General features: G+C 45.6%; 1 protein-coding gene across 7 annotated transcripts in view; it reads left to right on the forward strand.

The window, feature by feature from the left end:
- SREK1 (splicing regulatory glutamic acid and lysine rich protein 1) overlaps positions 1 to 14,599 on the forward strand; it is a 56,401-nt gene extending 41,802 nt beyond the window's left edge. For all 7 annotated transcript variants that reach the window (XM_053296278.1, XM_053296280.1, XM_053296279.1 and 4 more), the window contains 3 exons: positions 2,116 to 2,211; positions 3,647 to 3,785; positions 12,424 to 14,599. In XM_053296278.1, coding sequence (XP_053152253.1) covers positions 2,116 to 2,211; positions 3,647 to 3,785; positions 12,424 to 12,573 — 385 coding nt within the window. In that variant the 3' untranslated portion in view covers positions 12,574 to 14,599. The remainder of the gene's footprint in view (positions 1 to 2,115; positions 2,212 to 3,646; positions 3,786 to 12,423) is intronic.
- The last annotated feature ends 2,401 nt before the right edge of the window (positions 14,600 to 17,000 follow it).

Genomic DNA, 17,000 nt, shown 5'->3' on the forward strand with positions numbered 1-17,000 from the left:
TGCTGGGAGTGAGCCAGCATGGCTTTCGTAAAGGTAAATCTTGCCTCACCAACCTTTTGGACTTCTTTGAGAGTGTCAACAAGTGTGTGGATCAAGGTGATCCAGTTGACATTGTCTACCTGGACTTCCAAAAAGCTTTTGACAAAGTTCCTCCTCAAAGACTCCTGAGGAAACTTAGCAGTCATGGGATAAGGGGACAAGTACATGTGTGGATTGCAAACTGGTTGAAAGACAGGAAACAGTGGGTAAGTATAAGTTGAAAGTTTTCACAATGGAGGGAAGTAAGAAGTGGGGTCCCCCAAGGATCTGTACTGGGACCTGTGCTTTTTAATTTATTCATAAATGATCTAGGAGCAGGGGTAAGCAGCGAGGTGGCCAAATTTGCAGATGATACCAAACTCTTTCGGGTAGTGAAATCCAAAACGGATTGTGAGGAGCTCCAAAACGATCTTTCCAGACTGGGGGAGTGGGCAATAAAGTGGCAAATGCGGTTCAGTGTTAGCAAGTGTAAAGTGATGCACATTGGGACGAAAACCCCCAGCTTCAAGTATATGCTGATGGGATCTGAGCTGTTGGTGAGTGACCAGGAGAGGGATCTTGGGGCGGTGGTGGACAGCTCATTGAAAGTGTTGATTCAATGTGCGGCAGCTGTAAAAAAGGCCAATTCCATGCTAGGGATCATTAGGAAGGGAATTGAAAATAAAACGGCTAATATTATAATGCCCTTATGCAAAATGATGGTGCAGACCTGGAGTACTGCTTACAATTCTGGTCACCACAACTAAAAAAGGACATTGTGGAACTGGAAAAGGTACAGAAGAGGGCAACCAAGATGATCAGGGGCCTAGAGCACCTTTCTTATGAGGCAAGACTACAACACCTGCGGCTTTTTAGTTTAGAAAAAAGACAACTGCAGGGAGACATGATAGAGGCCTCTAAAATCATAAATGGTGTAGAGAAAGTGGATAGAGAGAAATTCTTTTTCCTTTCACACAACACCAGAACCAGGGGTCACTCCATGAAATTGATTGCCAGGAGGTCGAGGACTATCAAATAGAAGTACTGTACTTTTTCACGCAACATGTGATCCGCTTGTGGAACTCTCTGCCACAGGATGTGGTGACAACCAACAGCCTGGATAGCTTTAAGAGGGGTTTGGATGACTTCATGGAGGAGAGGTCTATCAATGGCTACCAGTCGGAGGGCTGAGGGCCACCTCCAGCCTCAAAGGCAGGATGCCTCTGAGTACCAGCTGCAGGGGAGTAATGGCAGCAGAGAGGGCATGCCCTCAACTCCTGTTGTAGGCTTCCAGTAGCATCTGGTGGGCCACTGTGTGAAACAGGATGCTGGACTAGATGGGTATTGGGCTGATCCAGCAGGGCTGTTCTTATGTTCACTTTTTGAAGACAAGGGTTGCACTTCCTCATTCCCAGTCTTGGAAAACCTTTCTAGGAGGTTTCAAAGTTTGCAGACAGTAGTTCTGAGATAGCATCTGTAAGTTCCACCTGAACCTGGTGTGCATCACATCACATTTTTGAAGTAAGAACCAGAACCCATAATATGCCTTTTTGTCGTGGATAAGATCCAGATTTCTGTTTCTCATCAAATAAATCCTTTAAACTGAGCTAACTTGTCTTCTGTAATACCTCATCTTTTAAAAATGAGAAATGTTTTTAATTCTACTTGGAAATAGATCCTGTAGTAGTAGATACTACTCCCAATATGCAAAATATACAATCTGATTTAATGTAAATGTAACATCTAATGTATCAGACAGGCTTTAATGTACTTTTTGTATGCATTGTCTTCATAAAACATAAGAATAGCAGCTTTGTTCTGGTTGTAATGGCAGGCATTAAAAGGAGGTTTAATAACAGTCATAGTAATTAAGTTCTGCATCTCTAAAGATACGCAAGAGGAATCTGTAAAAGTAAGATTTTTGCTCTTTTTTTGTTCTGTGCAACTGGTGTAGCACAGGAAATGATGCATACATTGTGGGTGGTCAGGTCATTATGTGTCTTGGGTCAGACAACTCTTACCAAAGCATAACTTCCTCCATATGAAATTATTTAGTGCCATTGTGTTTGGCTGATTTTCAATGTTTGAATCCTGCAGAGATAGACGAAAGAGGAAGAGCCGAAGTCCCTCAAAGTCTCCCAGACTCTCCAAAACCACAAAAAGGAAATCTTCCCGCTCTCCATCTCCAAGGAGGTAAGATGTATAGATAACATACGTGCAAAGTCTGTACAATATACAAATTCCCCTGTGATGCACACAGCATCTGTCATTATGGCCATTTGACTAGTATAACTGCAAATGTTGGACACAGAAGCAATCCACCCCACCCCAGGAATCCATATATTTTGTAAGGTACTTCTTACAAAAGCAGGGATGTGGATGTTAAGATATTTGCCATGAGCTGAAAATTTGGGCTCACTTTTAACACAGGTGCTAGTGCAAATGGCTGAATAAGCTGCATTATAATCAGTTTTCTACTCTCTTGGAAAACATTAAGCATTTTTCTCAAATACAGAATTCAGAATATTAATTGTATTTCTTACTGATATCCAAGATGTCTGTCAATTAGGACATGTATTAATTTTCTTTCTGTAATAATACTTAGCATGCACATAGCATTTTCCTGTGTTTAAAGTAAGTCACAGCCATTATCTTGTAACACTTATAACAATCCTGTAAGAGAAGTCATCTTTATTATCCTGATATTGCAGATTGAGGCTGAGAAAGACTGACTTGCCTAAAGGCATTTAGGCATTTTATGTTAGAAGTGAAATCTGAACCACTAAGGTTCTTCCTGGTTCAACTAGCTCAGTCTTTTAACCATGAGAGCTCCCCCCACACACACACCCCGCTTGCTTCATTGCATTTTGGAAAAGGCTCACATTTTGAAGCATGGGGTGCATCAAGGATCAGAATTTTGGTGTAGGTTCTAAGTTTACTTTGAAACCTGAGGGACTCAAACTTCTGTACTTATCAAGTAACATCCACAAAGTTTTGTTCTAGAACTGGCTTGGAAATTTATACAGCCATTCCTCACCAACCACGGGGGTTGCGTTCTCACAGGACCCTTGCATTTGGCAAATTCGTGGTTGGCGAGCAATAGGTATAAATTGAATGAGGGGGTTAGGGGAACCATGGTCCCAAAAGCACCTCAGAAACAGGGACGGGGGAATTTGAAGTCACAGTACTATGCTGTAAACAGAGACTAGAGGGGGCGAGTGGTCCAGGCAGGGAGCTGCCCCATGGACCCTGCAGTAAACTCCGGCTCAACCGTAGGCACCCACTGCCATGCAGAGAGAAGTGGTGAGCAGAGGAGGAGTGGTGGAAGAGGGAAAGGGAGAGCGGAGCAAGATGGGGTGGAGGATGAGGGAAATGACATGCAGAGGGAAATGGCGTGCAGAGGGGCATGTGAGGGCGCCTAGGAGGGAAGGAATGGAGGGAAGCCTATTGCCAGAGGGAAGCCAGTGAGAGGTTCAGAGTAATGGGTGCATATAAAAGGAAGGGGAGGAAAGAGGAGGAAATAGGTGCTTGGTGGGGAGATGTAGAAAGTTCTATACTGGGGCAATCAAATTTCTTAAATAGTATATGTCTGTCATTAAGAACTACATTGTTTCCCCCCTGCAAACAGAAACAAGAAAGACAAAAAGAAAGAGAAAGAGAGAGAATCAAGTATTGATAGACGAGAAAGGGAGCAGTCTACCTCCAAGAAAAAGAGTAGCAAGGACAAAGACGTCAAAGAAAAATCTGATAAAACCACAACATTGAAGGTGAGCCGCTGAAAAAGACTGGGAAAGGATTTGTGAAAAGAAATTCAGGAAATCTGCCATTTGTAGATTCTTGCATAATTGCAAATTTCTTTGCTGGCAATGAAGATTACATTGGAGTGGAGATGAGGGGGATGAAGATCACAAGGGTTAGTATTAGAGCTGGTTCTGTAACTCAGAAAGAATCTCCCCTCCCAAAAATATTTCCCAGTATAGGGGGGAAATATTTTTGATTTCTCTCCTCCTTAAAAAGGGGGCAGGGAGTGACTGTGTGAAAAGGGAGGGTGGGTTGAGTAGTGCCTTTTTCCCGATATTTTTGTCTCTTCACTCTATTAGCAGCTAAGAATAATTTCTGTCAAGTCTGGTGAAATCACTTGAAAATAAAGGGCAACCATTATTACATTTGAATGATTTAACTGAGGTCTTTGAGGTATATTGGGCCTGCACCCCTATATCATGTAGGTCTCAGCTGCTTAATAGCGGTAGTGTTGCTGTTGCTATTTGACAGCAGCCCTTCATTTTACCTCGGGACTGCCAGGCCTCAGAGCTTCTGTCTGGCTTTTACAGTCCTCCAATTTTGTACCTCATAAATAGAAGGGGCTGCTGAATTCCTTGTAAGGGCCAGAGGGCTTAGAATTTGGCATGACAGGCAGACATCCATCTGGTGCAACTTTACTATATGAGGATGGTAACAGTACTTGTTGATTATTTCCCATGCCATTTAAGGGTGACTTTGCGGGGAGGGGAGGTTTAAAAAAAAAAAGTTATAGAACTAGCTCTAATACCAACCTTGTGGCCTTCACTCCCCTTATCTCCACTCCTATTAAACTGTTCACTGCCCACCCCCCTCTCTACATATTTGCTTTCTTTTTTTAAAAGGGGGCAGAAGAAAAACAAATAAAAATACAAATTAAAAATACATAATAATAAACATTTCATAATGCATACTAACATTGAAATGGTCCTGACATACAAATAACATGGATTTCTCATTAAACTCCTTCTCACTGCATCTGTGCAAGCTTTCCATAGTTTCTTCTCTTTCGGGACAGACACAATTTTTCCGTTGTGCTCTTGCACAGTGGTACTACACACCACTTGTACTGTCCGGATTTGATTACCAAATCCAGTTGTTTGGGGTCTGTTTGTTTGTTTGTTTGTTTACATTTTATATCCCGCTCTTCCTCCAAGGAGTCCAGAGCAGTGTACTACATCTGGATCGAGATCCATAAGAATGGGCTCTGCGCCTGCACGGAGACCATGCAGTAGCCATGCCGTAGCTTGTTGAGGCGTCCAAGCCCCGCCCCCACATGCGCAGCATGCTATTTAAGCGCGGCTGGACGCCACGTCCCACAGTTCTTTTCTGACCGCCTCAGCATATAGACCTCGGTCTGCCGTTCCTGTCGGAAAGTTCCTCATGAGTTCTTCTCTGAGAGACTTGTTCTTCTTGCTTCTTTCGATCATCTTTATTTCTTCGTATTTGAACTGACTAACGGTTATTGCTTGTGTACGACTTGGACTGGCTGCCATTCTTTCTGATTATGTATAGCCCGGACTGGCTGATTTGATTGTTTTGTGATTGACTTGGACTGGCTGACGGACTCCCCTTGGATTTGAACCTACAGACCAGACTTGGAAATTCTTGGAAAACGGTGGATGATAGAAAAACCTTTAAGAGGTGTGAGGGCTGTAATGCTAAACTCCCCTCGAAGGATTTACATGACCTCTGCTTAATGTGTTTGGGAGAGGAACATAATATGGCAGTGTGTAAGATCTGCCTCTCCTTCTCCAAGCAGACAAGAAAAAACCAGGCCCTGCGGCTACGTGCCACAATCTATGATGATGTTTTGAGCCTGTCGATGCCAGGCACTCCTCTAAAGCCTGCTTCTACTCCGGCGCGTTGTTTGACTTCGGCACTATCAGGGTAGACCGGTCGTGTGACACCGACTCATAAGAATACATTGAAACACAACTCGACGCCGAGCCCCCCCCCCCCATTGTCAACATCGACCCCTAGCCAGGGGAAAGCTTTGATGTCTATGTCGACATCGACCCCACGGAGCAAGGCATCGGTATCCGAAAAGTCAGCCCATCGAAAGTCCTCAACATCAATACTTAAACATAGACATTCGTCTTGGGCCTCACAGTGCCTGCGAGATTTGTCGACACCGACACCAAAGACCTCTGCATCGAAGCATCGATGGGATTCCTTGATGTCTACGTCAACACCGAACTCTTCGGCATCGTCGTCCACATCGATGCGGTCATTACTGACATCACATTAATGCCGAGTGTACAGCAATCATCGAAGCATGTTAACGTGGACGGTTCAGGTTCACCTGTAGAGAAACGTCTGCATCTCATTGATTTGACTGCGGAGCGTACTCCTTCCCCAACGGATGAGCAAGGACCTCCTGGATGGCGGGGGGGGGGATCCCCAGTTGATGCATCAACCTCCTCTTCCGGTGGTATGTGCTGCATCAGTAATGACTCCCAGACGTGAGCCACCTGTTTTGTTGTCTGGGGCTCCACAGGGCACATCCTCTGTCTCCAGCAGCGACGCCGCTCTCTTCTTCAATACCTTCAACACTGATCCCGCAGGCTCCCTCGATGTCGACATTGCATACCCCGTTAGTGTTGAAACGGGTGACACCGAGCCTCCAAGCACCAATACCAGTCTTCTATGCCAATGATGAGACCTCTGGTGTGGGACCATCAGCTCTGGATCCCTCCGACACGTACCATTTTATCAATCCTAGACTCACCATCGAGCATGCCCTTGGCGTCGACCTTTAAAGGCTTTCTACCCTCGGATTCTGAGCTGCCCGCTCCTGTGAACGAACCTTCGTTGACAGCTGTACATCTCAAGTCATGGCATATCTGTGACTTCTCACACGTCTCTGCTGCAGTGCCAGCTCCATCCGTCCCTCTAGGGCAGGGTTTCTCAACGTGTGGGTCCCCAGATGTTATTGGACTTCAACTCCCATAATCCCCAGCCCCAGTGGCCTTTGGCTGGGAATTATGGGAGTTGAAGTCCAATTACATCTGGGGACCCACACGTTGAGAATCCCTGCTCTAGGGACCTTCTCACCGGGGGCACCATACAATTTTTTGGACCATACGCTTGCATGGCAGCCATACGCTCCACATCCGAATTGCAACACTGCTGCAACACAGACTGAGTCTCAACCCCTCGCACAAAAATCAGTCCAAACAGTGAGTCATCGATCACGCAGCATTGCCACACAGACAACCCAGGATTTGACACGTAAGTCATCTATAGAGACTTAAACTGTAGTACCAACCTCCTCAGACTCAGAGCACTATGGATCATCAGACTTTGAATCAGATCCGAAAGATGAAGAGAGTATAACAGAGCCTCCCACGGATGTGGCCCCTGCCACTTATGTGTCACCAAATGAGAAAATGAAATCTTACCATAAACCTATCTGTACTGCTGAAGCATTGGGGCTGGATTTACACTCTCAGCTTCAAACTATCGCTGACCCTGTATATAACTTTATGATCCAAACCCAGATTACTGCACCAGTTGCATTGCCCATGCTCCCGGTCATCACTAGGGCTGTGAAATGTGCCTGGGAAGTTCTCCATACATCAGCACCAACCTCTGAGCACTTGGAGAGCTTATACAGAATCCAGGAGAAGGATAATGTGTAATGCTAAAACACCCAGCACCTAACTCCCTGGTGATTGACTGTGCTTCCACCTGTAAGATGGGAAAACATCATGTGCTCCCCCCCGCCCCTGAGAAGGACAGGAAGTTGGATCTGCTTGGTTGCAAGATTTATTCTACATCTTGCTTGTCAATCAAAGTGGCGAACTATGTGGCCTGCATGGCTAAGTATACTCATAGTATATGAGAATGCTTGCTGACAGACTTGGACACATTATCGCCTGCTGAGTTTAAAGCGAAGTTTTAAGAAGACTCTAGAGCGTTCCACAGATTTGACAAGGCAGCACTTCAGCATAGCCAAGCACTTGGCAGAGACAGAATCTAAATCTCTGACCACAGCGATCACTCTACGCAGACATACTTGGCTTCAGTCTACTCATCTGCAGCTGCATATGAAAGACCAAATCGAAGGCCTCCCCTTTGACAGCTCGGGCCTTTTCAGTAACACTACAGATAGTGTCATAGAGCAGATGAAAAAGTCAAAAGTTTACGGCCAAAACGTTTATTGACCAACCTACTACATCCTCTTATCCTCAAAGATACCATCCAGGTTTGGGACGACAGAGGCCTCCTTACTGCCAGCAGGATCGTCGTGACTATAGGAGACGTTACAACCCGCTCCAGAAACGCACTTGTCCCAGCAAGTCAAAGAACACGCATGGGCGCCCAAGTCCTCAGACTCCCAAAGTGGGTTTGAAGCTTGTGTCCGTCCACTGACACCACCCTTCTCCCCATCCCCGCCAGCGAGGGCACTACCACCGAAACTGCCATCTCAGCCCATCATCTACCCGTACCTCGATGACTGGCTTCTGACATCAGGAGACAGAAACGAGTTACGTTCGTAGATACAGTTTGTGTTGAACCTACTACAGGACCTAGGCATCCAGGTGAACTGGAAGAAATCCCACTTGGATCCGGTTCCGGTCATCAATTATATCGGGGCAGTTCTGAACACCAATGCCCAAATTGCATTCTTGCCAGAAGACCGTTTTCTGACTATTCGAAATCTGGTGCAACAATTTCAGAACCAGCCACTACAACCAGCACAATCTATCCAACGCCTTCTGGGGCTGATGGCATTGTGCAACACAGTCATCCGGTATGCTCCTCTAAAGATGTGGAAAATCCAACTGTGGTTTCTTTCGGAGTTCAGCCCATTCAAGGACAGCCAGCGAAAGTGTCTGTTCCTACTACCATAAGTCCTGAGATCACTGTCGTGGTGGTCCGACTGAAGGAATCTTCTGGAGGGGGTTCCTTTCCAGACTCCCTTACCATCTGCCTGAGTCACAACGGATGCCTCCCTGCTAGGCTGGGGAGCTCATTGCGAAGGCAGGCAAATACAGGGAAAATGGTCACCACGACAGAGCAGGCTGCACATCAGCTTCCTGGAACTGTTGTCAGTCTTTCAGGCCCTACGTGCCTTCCTGCCAATGGTCCAGGACACCTCTGTTCAGGTCCACTTGGACAACACAACACCACAGGCATATATCAACTGCCAAGGCGGTACTGTGTCGTGCACTTTATGCGGCCTCTGTGTCCAACTATGGCACTGGTGCCTACAACATCAAGTATCTCCTGTAGCGGTTCACATCAAAGGCCTGGAGAACGTGCAAGTGGATGGCCTGAGCCATGTATTTATTCAGGATCGTCAACATGAGTGGGAACTCAACCCTGTATATCTGACTCCACTGTTCAGCTGCTGGATGCGACCAACTATAGACTTGTTCGCGACCTCCACCAATACGAAGTGCTCCCGCTTCTGTTCCAGTGTGGGACACGACCGTCTGTCCCTAGGGGATGCGTTTCAGTTGGACTGGACGAGGGAACGTCCTTATGCCTTCCCTCTTCAGCCGTTGGTCGCCAGAGTGGTGGCACGCCTCCTCAGCAAACCCACCTCCTGCATCCTAATGACTAAATGCCAAGGCAGTCTTGGTTTCCACAGCTTCACAGACTGGTACAGAACAGATATCCCCTGCTCCCTCATGTTCCCGATCTCCTGTCCCAAGACGGGGGTCTTGTTCTCCACCCAGACGTCAACACACTTCGCCTGACCGCATGGCGAGTAAGCTTTTAGACAACATTTTGCTGAACCGCAGGAAGCCTTCAACCAGGCAAAATTACTGAAGAAAGTGGCTCCAGTTCAAGGCCTATGCCAAGCCACAGGGTTTTCTACCAGGGTGTGCGACCGTGCAAGATGTTCTGCTTTATCTGTCAAAGTTAAAGGCCAGAGGTTTGGCTAATGTTTCCTTGAGGGTGCATTTGGCGGCACTGTCCTCAGTGCACCCTGGTTCTGAGGGGACAACACTGTTCTCCCATCCTCAGTGCAGAGCTTTCCTGAAAGGCCTAAATAATCTTTTTCCGCCAGTTAAGGCTCCAGTGGAACTGTGGGGCCTTTCCCTGGTACTTTCTACATTGACACAGGCTCCCTTTGAGCCAATGGCTAAGTTGGACCTGAAACTGCTCTCGCTGAAGACAGCTTTCATAGTGGCCATCACCATGGCAAGAAGGGTTAGTGAGCTGACTGCGCTGAGAGTGGACTCCCCTTATACGAGGTTCTCCCCCAATAAGGTCCTCATGCGCTTAGACCCTTCATTTCTGCCTAAGATAGTATCATAATTCCATTTGAATCAGGACATTGTCCTCCCTACTTTTTCCAGAAACCCTTCCTCGACCCTGGAGTGTGCAATGCACTCCCTGGATGTGCGCCAGTCCCTGCTTTTTTACATGGACTGCACTAAAGGTTTTAGGTCCACTCCTCGCCTATTTGTCCTTTGTAAGGCGTCTCCAAGGGCTCATGTGTCTCCAGGCAGCGCCTGTCATGGTGGTTAGTGGAACTTATCACTCTTATGTACCAGCTCCAAAAGAAAACTCCACCTAAAGCGATTAAGGCCCACTCCACTCGGGCTTACGCTTGTTCAGCAGCACACCTCTCGGGGATCAGCTTCCTGGACATCTGTAAAGTAGCATTGTGGTCCTCTGGGATGCCTTTCATTAAACATTATGCCATAGATGTGCGCTGTACTGCAGAGGCGAGCTTCGGGAGAAGTGTTCTTAAGCGAGTTTTGCAGTAGCACTCTGCACCATCCACCTTGGGGAGCTTGCTAATCGCCAGTCTTATGAATCTCGACGGATCTCGATCCAGATAAACAGGTTGCTTACCTGTAACTGATGTTCTGGTAGAGATCTTTCGACATCCATAAGACCCTCCTGGACCACTCCTCTAAAATAGTGCTCTGCTATGTGCATTATTATGTACATGTGCTTGCTGCCTTTTGAAACATTCGGCTTCTTCGAACTCACCTGTTCATGCTGCACGCTTGGGGTCGGGGCTTGGACGCCTCGACAAGCTACGGCATAGCTACCCCATGGTCTCCATGCAGGCGCAGAGCCCATTCTTATGGATGTCGATGGATCTCTACCAGATCATCAATTACAGGTAAGCAACCTGTTTATACTTAAGTTTCTCCTCACAACAACCCTGTGAAATAGGTTAGGCAAGTAGTTTACTGCAGAAAAGTTCACTCTCCATACTCAGAATGGCCAGGCCTCAAAGACAAAGAGTCCCGATGATGTCATAGCAGAGTCAAGATGGCTGTTGCCTGGTTTATGGGGGCATGGCCAAGAAGGAATTTCAAGACTTAATTTCAGCTGCATATGAGCAGATTTGGGAGGAGAAGGAGCCAGGTAACTTGTAATCACATTTTGGTGAGAACTAAATAATCCCTTTTTTAGGAGACATCCCCATTCAGTGGCAACAGTTTAACTACTGAGATTGCCTATTTTAAAATGTAATGTTCAAAGAAAAAATGTCAAAAGTAATCCATATTGCATTATGGCACAATCAGTTAAATGATTTTATTTTAACACAAGTAAATTTTAGCCCGTTGAATAACGGGCGCTAGGAAGGGAAGGGGCCGATAACCGTCCTCCCGCCCTCCCAGCTGCCCGACTTACCCTTCCCCGCACCCCCCCCCAAAGGAATAAGGGCCTCCACGGCCGCCGGAACTGTCCTCCCACCCTCCCAGCTGCCCGAGCCCTACTCACCCGAGTCAGCCCGCAAGAGCCGGGCGAAGTGCAAGCATGTTTTCAAAAGGTCCAGAGAGGAGTTTGCAAACAGAGCTCCTCTCTGTGCTAAGTCTCTTCCCGAACTGTCGGGAAGAGACTTAGCACAGAGAGGAGCTCTGTCCGCGGGAGGGCAGCTCCGGCGGCCGCGGAGGCCCTTATTCCTTTGGGGGGGGTGCGGGGAAGGGTAAGTCGGGCAGGTGGGAGGGCGGGAAGGTGGATATCGGCTGTGGCGGCGCCGCCGCCAGCCTCTATGCCGCGGCCAGTCTCCCCGGCCAGGCAAGGGCCCCAAGCCGCCCGGCGGCGGCGCCAGGCCTCGGCGGCGGCTCGGCCACCACCCCCCACTGGCTTCCCCCGCCGCCTCCTCCCCCCGCCTGGCTTCGGCGGCGCGGCCATGGCTCCGCCGCCGCCTTGGCCGCGCCTCGGCCAGTGTCCCCCGCCGCCGCTTATCCGGCTTCTTCGGGCGGCCACTTCTGGCCGCCCAAGATGGCCGCCGGGTGCTGGCGGTCGTGTCTCCCTTGGACTGTTCTGAGCGTGCGCTCTGCGCACGCGCAGAACAGTCGAGGCACAAACGCACGCTTGGTGTCCGTCCACGGACGGACACCAAGCGTTTTATTAGAGAGGATAATATAAATAATTACTTAGTAAGATAATTAAAGGCCAGCTTTTTCCTTGTGGTTTGGGGAAAGACTTCTGACAAGTCCTCTTCTTTTGTGTGAGTTTCCTTAAATTATTACTAAGCATTTTTAAAAGTTACTTCAGCCAAAATCATTGTGAAATTAGCATATCTACTTTTGAAATTTGCCAGTATATCCCTGATTACTTGATACACTTTGCCTGCACTTCCTTTTTTAAAACCAAAGTTCTTTACTTCTTTGGATAAAGGATAAAGATCTTCCTAAGGAGAATCAGGATGCTGAAGTTGACAAACCAGAGAAGGAAGATACAGCAGTTGCAGAAGATGTCAAACTACAACAAAATGGAAACTGTCAACCAAATGAAGAAAATCTTCCCATTAAAACAGAAGATGTGTAGAGTACTGAATGGACCTGACTCAACTGTGGAAAGAAATATAAAACTTTTTTTCCTCCTTTCTCTCCCAATACCCTTCACCCTCCAAAAGGGGATAAAAAGTACCAAGCAATCAACTGGACATGTTGTATTGTGCTAGCAGCTCTTCTGTTTCTTGTGGTGGTTTTGGTAATATTGAAGACAAGCAAGAAGCCACACTGACCAATAGGATATGCTGTGACAAAAAGCCAATGGCATCAGACTTGATCATCTGTAGGAATCCGTGCATTTCTGTGGTGATAGGATTGGCCAACATCTGTTGCAAATAAGTGGAAAGATATAACCTATACTACCCAGAAAATCTGCTGGAATGCATTGGAAGCTGTTAAAATATTGATAGTTTAATGAATTTTATGTTTTACTTTGTGGATTTTTAAACTAAACTCCATGTGGTATGTTTTGATAATGTGATTGAAAATGTTGCAGAAATACACACGCTTCCCTTGTTGTTGTAAATGACAGTGATGAAAAGTTTTAACCTAACACAGTTTTACAGTTAATTGTGTTGATGCCCACAATGGCAAATGAAGATTCTTCTTTTGTTGCTTGTGACTTTCTTTTTTATACTTTTAAGTAATTTCCTTATAAATAGTTCTAAAATCTTTCTCTTATTAGTAGTTGACTGGTGCATGCTATTGTTCTGATTCTATAAAGAGCGGCCATGTTTATGTTGAATTTCCATTCTTTCAACTATAAGCACATCTGTGTAGTGATCTCCAAACAACTGGCTTTGTACTGCAGTGTGCCCAGTCACCTGCAAATAGGACAGATACCTGTAATGAAAATAAATGTTTGCTTTCAAACTGGGATGTGGGAGCACAAGCTGATGCTTTAGTGCCTTTGAAACACAGAATAGTGATTTCTGTAAACGTATGTACTCTAACCCCCTCTTTGTTGAATTTCCCTTGATTTTCTTTATGATTTTGTCACATGAGTAAACAAAAATCTGAGAGGTCTGTCAGTTTTGCCAGTCCTTTGGTTATTTTAGGAACAGATTAAAGATCTGTTCAAATGGGAAAAGAGGTGCAATATTGAAATCACTTTTCAAGGGTCCTTGTAAGGTAGGCACAACCCAATTTACAATTCAGTTAATCTATAAGTTACTGTACTATAAGCCAGGTCTGAATTGAACAGTTCTAGATAACAAGTATTTCATCTTAACTGGGTTGTGGAACTGGGCTGAATGTCTAACATTGAAATCAAAGGTGCCCTCTAAACATCCTGTCTTGGACATCCTCAAGAGCAGCTTCTTCACATCTCTAACACCAGTTGTGTAATGTGACAGAAACAGTTTGCAAGTTCTTGGAAGATAACAGCACCAGTTCCTGTTTAGTTGCTGGAAATAGCCTCTGAGAGAACATCACATGGGAAATACAACTCCTTTCTGAACTCACTGCAGCACTGTAAGATTCAACAAAAAGTAATACCTTAAACATGATTACATTAAAATCACGAACTATTTTTAGTGTAACATACATACAATCAGATTGCCTTACCTCATGGAAAAGAGTTAACGGAAAAGCCAAGTATATTAGTGACTTGCTTTCAATTTGAGTTTTCCAAATAGTAGTAAAAAGCTATAGAAATGTAAACATTTTATGGTGAATGGAAAAACCTAAACCACACCGTAAGGTAATAAAACCCAGTTTAATTGTGGCACTGCTTTAATTGCCCTTTTTACCCCCTTATAGCCTAAAGGGTTTTGTGTTTTGTTCTCGTTTTGGCCTCTGTGTACATGAAAACTATAGTGTATGCTTTACCATGTAAAGTATGAACAGTCATTTTTGTGATGTTTAAGCCACATGCAGTTGGCTGGCAAGCAGCGTATTCTGATGATAAAGGAATGACAAATCTCATCTGCTTCTTGAAAGACTGAAAGATTGTGTCTTGGAACAGCAGCTGTCATATTTATGATGTATAAGTAGCATAGAGCAAAGATTGTATACTTGTTATCTTTGGTACCATCACTAATAAAATTAAGTATTTTAGAGGGAAGGCTATTTTTCTTTGCTTTCTGGAGGAATGCTTTGAAGTCATTTGTCATTTACTAGGTGATCTGGTAACGAGGGTCCTTTGGGTTTGTACTCATGCATAAGCAAGGTAGATAAAGAAATCTGAAGTACTTAAGCATACAGAATTTGTTTTAAACCCTCAGGATAAAAGTAATGCTTAATACTTCAGTGTGCTTCATCTACATTATCTCCTTACAGTAGCCTAGGAGATTAAGCATTACCTCCACATTACACATATGGGACTGAGAGAAAACCCATCTAGCGGGCCTGTAGCTGAGGTGAGTTTTGAAACGAGTACTTTGCAGATACCAGCCTATTCACCTTAACCACTGGGCTACCCTGATTCAAGTAGTAAGTTTTCCTAATCCACAAGGAATTTCTTCTTCCCAGTTTAAATTTTATTTATTTGTCAAATTTGTGTGCTAGCCCAAACTGCTGGGCCGCTCAAAGTTAAAACATAGAAATAAAAACCTTGCAACAGTATAAAACCACAATTAAATTAAAAAGCTTAAGTGAAAAGGTAGGTATTTAAAGATTTTTTTTAAAAAGGTTTTCGGAGATGGGGAGGCTCTCATCTCAACAGGGAATGCATTCAAGAGTCGGGTCAGCAACAGAGCAGGCCCGCCACCAGACAAGCTGGTTGCAGCTTCTTGTTATCCCTCATCCAGCTCATTACTACCTCCAGGCAGGCATTTAGGGAGGTTGTGCCATCCTGATGATGTTGATATGCAGAAACAGATTTGGGTGTCATCACCATACTGATAGCACCCTGAACCAAATCTGATGATCAATCCCAGTGGTTTCATGTAGATGTTAAACTTTGAAGACAATATGGAGCCTTGAGGGGCACCATATAAAAGTTCCAATTTTGAAGAACAAGAGTCTCCAAATGACGCCATCTGGAATCTACCCAAGATCTGGGAGTGGAACCACTGCAAAGCAGTGCCTCCCACTCCCAATCCTCTCAGATGCTCCGGAAGGATACTATGGCCGATAGTACTGAAAGCTGCTGAGAGAGCCAAAAGGACCAACAAAGTCAGTCACACTCCCTCTGTTAATTCCCAACTGGACCTCAGTCTGACCAGGGCAGTCTCCACCCCATAGCCCATCTGAAAACCAGTTTGAAACGGATCTAGATGATCAGTTTTCTCCAAGACTGCCTGGAGCTTGGAGGCCACCACCTTCTCAGTTACCTTGCCCAACCATGAAATGTTGGAGACAGGCCTATAGTCGCTTGATTCTGAGGGATCTAACGCAGTCTTCTTCAGAAGAGGTCTAATAATAGCCTCCTTAAGACAAGGAAGCATCCTGCCCTCCCTCAGAAAAGTGTTTATAATCTCTACCAGGTCCTCTACCACAACCTTCCTGCTGGATCAGGGTTTCTTAACCTTGGGCCCCCACATGTTGTTCGGCTACAACTCTCATCATCCCCAGACATGGCCTTTGTGGCTGAGGATGATAGGAGTTTTAGTCCAACAGCATCTGGGGGCCCAAGGTTAAGAAACCCTGTGCTTGATAATATAAGCCATGTTGCAATAGGGTCAAGAAAACATGTGTTAGGCTGTACTGCTCCAAGTAGCTTTTCCACCTCAAGTCACAAACTAAAACTGATCCTGTCTAAACAAATAAGAGGAGTTGTTAGACACCTCCACACCAGACATTGCAGTAATTTTAGGAGCTGAATCTAAGTCAGCCAAAATACAAGATATTTTGTCCACAACTCATTAAAAAGTTGCAGTGGATAACTAATGGTTCTAAATTCTGATTCAGGGAAGGAGAGGTGTGTACTAACCTCACAACCCTGAAAAGGAGAGGAGAGCTGGTCTTGTGGTAACAAGCATGACTTGTCCCCATAGCTAAGCAGGGTCTGCCCTGGTTGCATATGAATGGGAGACTTGATATGCGAGCTCTGCAAGATATTCCCCTCGGGATGAAGCCACTCTGGGAAGAGCAGAAGGTTCCAAGTTCCCTCCTTGGCTTCTCCAAGATAGGGCTGAGAGAGATTCCTGCCTGCAACCTTGGAGAAGCCGCTGCCAGTCTGTGAAAACAATACTGAGCTAGATAGACCATTTGGTCTGACTCAGTAAATGGCAGTTTCCTATGTCCCTATGTTCCTAACTCAGCCAGATGTGAGCTTGCAGATGCAATATAAGTAGAAAAGAATCGCATCTTTGCCGTACGTATTTCTAGAGCATAGATCTTCAAATATGTTCTATGACTCAATATGTCGGATTTGAGTGGAGTCTTTTCCCACTTGTGCTCCATTCGTCTACCTTGGTGCTTCTGCTCCCGTAGATCTTCCATCTACGGGAAGAGCCAGCATGGTGTAGTGGCTAGAGTGCTGAACTAGGACTGGGGAGACCCGAGTTCAAATCCCCA

The sequence above is a fragment of the Hemicordylus capensis genome, chromosome 2, assembly GCF_027244095.1.
Source record: "Hemicordylus capensis ecotype Gifberg chromosome 2, rHemCap1.1.pri, whole genome shotgun sequence".
Taxonomy (NCBI): domain Eukaryota; kingdom Metazoa; phylum Chordata; class Lepidosauria; order Squamata; family Cordylidae; genus Hemicordylus; species Hemicordylus capensis.